This window comes from Panonychus citri, unplaced genomic scaffold, assembly GCF_014898815.1.
Source record: "Panonychus citri isolate SS breed McGregor unplaced genomic scaffold, ASM1489881v1 Contig00111, whole genome shotgun sequence".
In the NCBI taxonomy this organism is placed as follows: Eukaryota; Metazoa; Arthropoda; class Arachnida; order Trombidiformes; family Tetranychidae; genus Panonychus; species Panonychus citri.
In genome coordinates this window covers 1,461,841-1,468,396 of record NW_026515516.1, presented here as the reverse complement: position 1 = coordinate 1,468,396, position 6,556 = coordinate 1,461,841, and the positions used below count along the sequence as shown (strand labels likewise).

At 30.7% G+C, this 6,556-nt stretch overlaps 1 protein-coding gene across 1 annotated transcript; it reads right to left on the bottom strand.

The window, feature by feature from the left end:
• Window positions 1–588: 588 nt before the first annotated feature.
• On the bottom strand, window positions 589–6,017 carry LOC128389966 (homeobox protein XHOX-7.1'-like). The gene is made up of 3 exons (XM_053349625.1): window positions 5,666–6,017; window positions 5,328–5,552; window positions 589–692 (listed from the first exon to the last, which is right to left on the bottom strand). The coding sequence occupies exons 1-3, from the start codon at window positions 6,015–6,017 to the stop codon at window positions 589–591; spliced, it is 681 nt and encodes a 226-aa protein (XP_053205600.1).
• Window positions 6,018–6,556: the final 539 nt, after the last annotated feature.

Genomic DNA, 6,556 nt, shown 5'->3' with positions numbered 1-6,556 from the left:
GCCAACGTTGTGGACCTTCGGTATTAGAGTTGACCCGTCCAGATGAAATACCGGGAAAATCAACCTCTCGACGAGCAGCACAATTCATTCTCTTAGTTTTTTCGATGAATCCCGCCAAGTTGGCTATTGATCCAACATGTTCAGCCACTTGTCTAGCTTTTCTTTGAGTTGAAAGCAGTATAGACAACGATACATAATTGGATTTGCTTCGATAATTCGTCTTTGATCTTCCTCCATTTTCTCAATTTCCTGAACTTCGTCACGAGCAGCAACAATCCAGAAGTTTTCCTTGGTTGTCTTTTTCTCTTCTGGACCAGAGAAGTTTATCAATCGTTCACCTGGCACGATCGTTTTGTCCCACCTTAGCATTGAAGTGACCAAACCATCCTCTTCATACCATTTCGAGATCTGAAGGCCACTCATTCATCACCTCACTCCTCGCTTGCAAAATAGGAGGTTCATCGGGAGTTCGAATCGCGGTATTAGAAGATGGTTCGTCCATTCGAGAAGAAGACGAGTAATACGACGGTCATCGATTGTCGAAGTTGATGGTTGGGGTTGCTCAATAGCTGAGGTTGAAGGTTGAGGTCAACGTTGGATGGAGAAGTGTTGATCAGCAGAAGATCGAGGTTGATTAATATTCATCTCTTCAAGTGACGGCATACTAATATATCTTGAGGTTGATTGAGACACTATTTGTTAAAGAAAAATGGAAAAGAAGAAATCAAGTAAAAAATGATTGAAATTGAATAAATAGATCAAAGCCTATTCATTTACATGGGAAAATGTTAAACCCATTTACTGACTTAAAATTGATGAAATAAAAACGCATGTAAAAACGTCATTCTCATGTAAAGAAGAAAGGATAAGAGTGAAAAAATTTTTGGAATTGAATAAATAGATCAAAGCCTATTCATTAACATGGGAAAATGTTGCACCCATTTACTGACTTAAGAATTGATGAAATAAAAACGCATGCAAAACGCGTCATTCTCATGTAAAGAAGAAAGGATAAAGTGAAAAAATTGAATTGAATAAATAGATCAAAGCCTATTCATTAACATGGGAAAATGTTTAACCCATTTACTAACTTAAGGATTGATGAAATTAAAACGCATGTAAAACGTCATTCTCATGTAAAGAAGAAAGGATAAGTGAAAAATTCTTGGAATTGAATAAATAGATCAAAGCCTATTCATTTACATGGGAAAATGTTAAACCATTCACTGACTTAAGAATTGATGAAATAAAAAACATGCAAAACGCGTCATTCTTATGTAAAGAAGAAAGGATAGAAGTGAAAAAATAAATTGAAATTGAATAAATAGATCAAAGCCTATTCATTAACATGGGAAAATGTTTAACTCATTCACTCACTCAAGATGTTGAACATCTGGCAACTTAGATCGTTAGCTAAGGAACAAAGTTAAAAATGTGTGGTTATGAAATGAAGGTATGCAAAAGTTAAGTGTAAACAAGTACAAAATGATCAAATTTCAAAAAACATTATCATAAATGAGCAAAGTACAGAAGTATATTAAATGTGGAATTTGGACCTCAACATAATTGATGGAAAAACAATGACGATAGACAAGAACTAGAGTCACGTGAATCAATTTATCTAACTGTAAAGGATCCTAGCTATAGTCATACAGAAGATCATAAAGAAAGATATCTACAATTCATAATGTTGTTATGAATCTTGGTCTAAAGCAAAAGAGAGAGATATAAACACTAGAGAGAGAAATGAAGTCAAAGGAACTAAAAGAGACTAAAAGAGACTGAGAGAGAGAGAGATTAACATAGGAGAAAAAGACACAAGAGAGAGAGAAAAACAAAGAGAGAGAGAGAAAACACAAGAGAGAAGAAAACAAGAGAGAAAACAAAGAGAGAGAAAACACAAGAGAGAGAAAACACAAGAGAGAGAGAGAGATAAACACAAGAGAGAAAGAGATAAACACAAGAGAGAGAGAAACACGGAGGATGGATATAAACACAGGAAGAGATAAACAAATCAAGAATTGAAATGGTGGTATTTCTTTAAAATTATCACATTATCCAACGTTATCGTAAATTGTAGATAAAACGAATGATTTAAATCAAAACAACTTACTTTTTAATGGTTGGTTGTTAATTTTCGATGTGGTGTAATAAAAAGATGACTTTAACTTTTTCTTGTGGATATAATCCAGGTATTTTATATCACAAAGATTAGATTGAATTATTAATTTAATAAATTAAATTAAAGATTGAAGATTAAAGAAACTTTAAACAAAACTTCAAAGAAACTTTAAAAGAAAACTTGATTATTAAATTTTAAAGATAAACTTCTATTTATCGTTTTACTTACGAATCTGTATGATAAAATGAATATTTTACGCTCATTCATTCATTTATAAGAATTATAATGGATGTGACCTGGAATTGAAAATGCCATTATGATCATTAAGATCGTTAATGATCTTTAAGATCATTAAGATCGTTAATGATCTTTAAGATCATTAAATCTCTTTAATGATTATAAAAATTATTAAATAGGGTGAAGGAAAGAGAGGTGGGAAATAGGTCGTGAAGTGAGTTAATGATGTGTGGAGGAGAGAGGAAAAGAAATTAAACTCAGGGTTAATTTGAAAAAATAAAACAAGTTAATGTTGAAGAGAAAGGGGGAAAGAAATTTGAAAAGAAAGAGAAAGATTAGAAAAGAAAGGTAAAAGGAAGGTGTAAAGGTAAATTGTGCTAAAGTGGTATGCTTTGCATCTACTGATGATTAAGATGATGATGATGAAGATTAGGATGAGGATGAGTAGGTTGTTTGTAATCGGATGAATTACTTTAATGATTTTTGCCAAAAAAGTGGTTCCTCTAATAATAATACACAAATGTTATCACATTTGTTACCAATCAACTAATCATCATTTTCATCATTGGTGATGATTAAGATGATCGGTCTATGAGAATTAAATTGTAAAATTAATCTTCAATTTATCAATCGGAAGGAAAAAGTTCTATCGAATTTGATAAAACTTTCCAAGTTCAAACTTTTGTTTTCATGATCAGTTACAGTATCTTTAATTGTTGTGAAACAATTGAATGAGTGTTAATTCTTAATTCTGATAAATCATTGAAATTGTAACAATCATTTTCCTAAATGATTAATGATTTATTATTGTATTTGGAAAAGTTCCCAAATGATAATCATGTCTAATGATAATAATTAACGATAATGATATTTTTCGTTAATAGTTGTTACTGATTCTCAATCTTTGATTAGCTTAAATAATTAATAAATTGTTTGTTGGGTGGTTTTAAATTAAGAAGCTTAAAAGACTTACAATTAACACACATACACAAATCATGAGGTAAATTTAATTAATTATTAGTGATTGTAATCAGTGGTTCAAATATTACTACAAATGATCAACATGATTTAAAGATAATAATCAAAACCAGCAAGCAAATTAATTGTTATTTAACATTTGAAATGATTAACCAGAAGAAAGAAGTAAATTTTAAAACTGAATCAATTAATTAACATGAACACATTGAAACGCCTTCAGTAACACCTTTAATCAAAATTGATTATTCTGTGTATTTCTTGTAATCATTGAAACAATTGGAGGTGGTCAAGTGGGCAGTGATTAGGATTGATGGTGATGGAGATAAGGATCATCATGATCAACCTCCTCATCATCATCATGATGAACATTTTTATTGGATAATAAGATGAGACTAAATCTATTGGTTTTTCAATAATCAAATCTAATTATAAGATTGTTTCTGCTTCCGTTTCATCATCATCATCATCATCATCTCTCTCTCTCTCTTACCTTATCATCATTTCATCTTGTTTCATTTCCTCTTGTTAATAGATTGACCTCAGGGCTTTTCAATGAAACTTTTTCTTTCTTTTCTCATCTTCATCATCTTTACCTTTCCAATGTTTTGACATTACCTTAAATTGTTAAGGTAAATTTATCTTCAACCTACCTTGATGAATCTTCATTTTCATCATCGGATTATCCAGTATCATCATCATCATCTTTAATTGCATTGGATTATTGATATAACTTATTAACTAACTAGCTAGTTAACTAATCAAAACTAACTATGCACTTGATATAAATCATAACTTTTTTTATCATCATCAACAACAACAACAACTTGTCTTATTAATATTTATAATTAATATGATATATTTTCATCATTGTGAAGGTCAATGTATTTACCTGAGTTTTCAAATAATAATTGACCATTCAGTTAATCTTAACATTACAATAATCAAATCTGTCCACTCACATTCAATTTGTAGTATAACAATTGATTGTGAATCAATTATAAATTTTCATTCACAAAATTGGTCATTCGTTAAATTATTAATCTTAATCTGTTAACCAACCAGACAATTGAAAATTGATTTAGTTCATTTAATGACAATTAAGGAGAGTTAATTTAAGCTTTGTTACAATCAAAGAAACACCGACTTAATCACTTGAAATAAATGAAGTAAATTATATAATTAAAGTTAAACTAATTTAAGTGCAAGAAAAAGCGTGAGATTAATAAGGAAAAGTGATTAATCTAATTGCAACAATTTAAGTTAATTTGGTTTTGTTATTTTTTTTTTTTCATCTTGATGATGAGCACGATCAACATGATGATTACAATGATGATGAGGATGCTAAAAATGATATTACCTATGTGAATGAATCATAAGTGCGTGTTGATTAAGTGTAGAAAATGTTTAATAGAAATTAAATTGTCACAATTAACTTAATTTCTATTACCAATCAATATTATCTATCAGTTAATTGTCTCATCAATTGCTGATAATCAATGAAGGATTAAATTATTAATATGAAAAAGTTTAACTGATCATCAATTAAGTTATTATTATTATTTTCCTCTGCTTAATTTGCTTAATTAGTTGCGGTTAATTAATTAATCGGATGAATTAATTGTTGTAATGTGAAAGAGCCATTTGCTGTTAAACAATTAGTTTTCATTGATGATCAATTTTAATCAATGATTGTCATCAATTTGAATATATCATTAGATTGGTAAGAGAATGAAAAAAATGATTAACTTTTAATTATTACTTTGGGTAATAATATTAATTGGTGACCTGGTTGATTGATTGTTACTTTAATTGTGATTATCGACATGAAAATAATTTACAAATCGTTTTTAATTGTTGATGAGTAACAAAAGAAGAATTTAAATTAATTTAATTATAACAAAATCGTTTCAAGGAAAATGATGATGAGGATGATGATGAAAGTGATGAAATTGATGAGGATGCTGATGGTGTAATGAGAGGTGATGATGACCATTGGGTGGGAATCCGGAGGAAAGTGAAAACGGATGAGATGATAAAATGGTCGCCGGTCTTGAGGCCATACGAATTTTTTCAATTTCCGCTTCTTTTAACCGTTTCTCTTTGGCTCGACGATTTTGGAACCAAATTTTGACCTGAGTTTCGGTTAAATTAAGAGAAGATGAGAATTCGGCTCTTTCAGCAATGGAAAGATATTGTTTAGCTTTAAATTTACGTTCTAAGGCGAGAAGTTGTTGAGTGGTAAAAGGAGTTCGAGGTTTTCGATTGGACTTGTGTCATGAAGTTGACATTTCATGGTTGTAGGTATTTTCAAGGGCTCTAAGGGTTCACCTGAGAAATTGGTACCATTCATTGATAGAATTGAGTTTGGTGTTGATGATCCGATTCCTCCGCCTCCTCCTTGGGCTGCAGCGGCAGCGGCTGCAAATCGATAGTCTAATAGTCCTGAAACAAGAGCTGCTGCGGCTGCTGTGTTTGTCGGAGAGGGTCGGTAAAGGTAAGCGTTCAGCATGGAGGCAGAGGTTAAGGTCGATAAACAATTTGAAGGTTCCTGTTGATTTGGTGATCGAGATGAAGATGATGCTGATGATGATTGTCGTGGTAAAATTGGTTGGGACGATAAAGGTGTCAATCGATTATCATCTTCCGGTTCCGGTGTTGATCGAGCTGAAGAGAGTGACATAGTTTCCTGATTATTTGTATCTTCATCATTTGATTCATTATTATTATCCCAATCAATTGTTGTTGTTGGTGTTATTGATTGTTGAGAAGTAGAATCACAATTAATAATAATCCTTGAACCATTCTCTTGATCAGTTGATTTAGCTGATTGTTGATGATTAATTGATGATTTTGAAGTCTCATCTAATCCTAATATTTGTTGAATATTAAAATGTGATTTACTTGGTGTAGTTGATAATGAACTCGGTGTTACCATGACTTTGGTATATCAAATCAAAACAAAAAACAAATTGTAAGACAAAACAATTAACAACTTTGTTAACAATCAAAAAACAAAGTTTAACTAAATTTAAAGCCAATTAAAGGACATTAAACATACTGATAAGGCAAAATTACATTCAAAATGGTGACACAAGTAAATTAACTGATTGAATGATCAACAATCAAACAAAATGTTCAATTAGAAATCAATTATTGATAATAATTAAAATATCAATAAACAGTGTTGACTGTTGGCAATTTGTTAGCTGGTTTCACCTT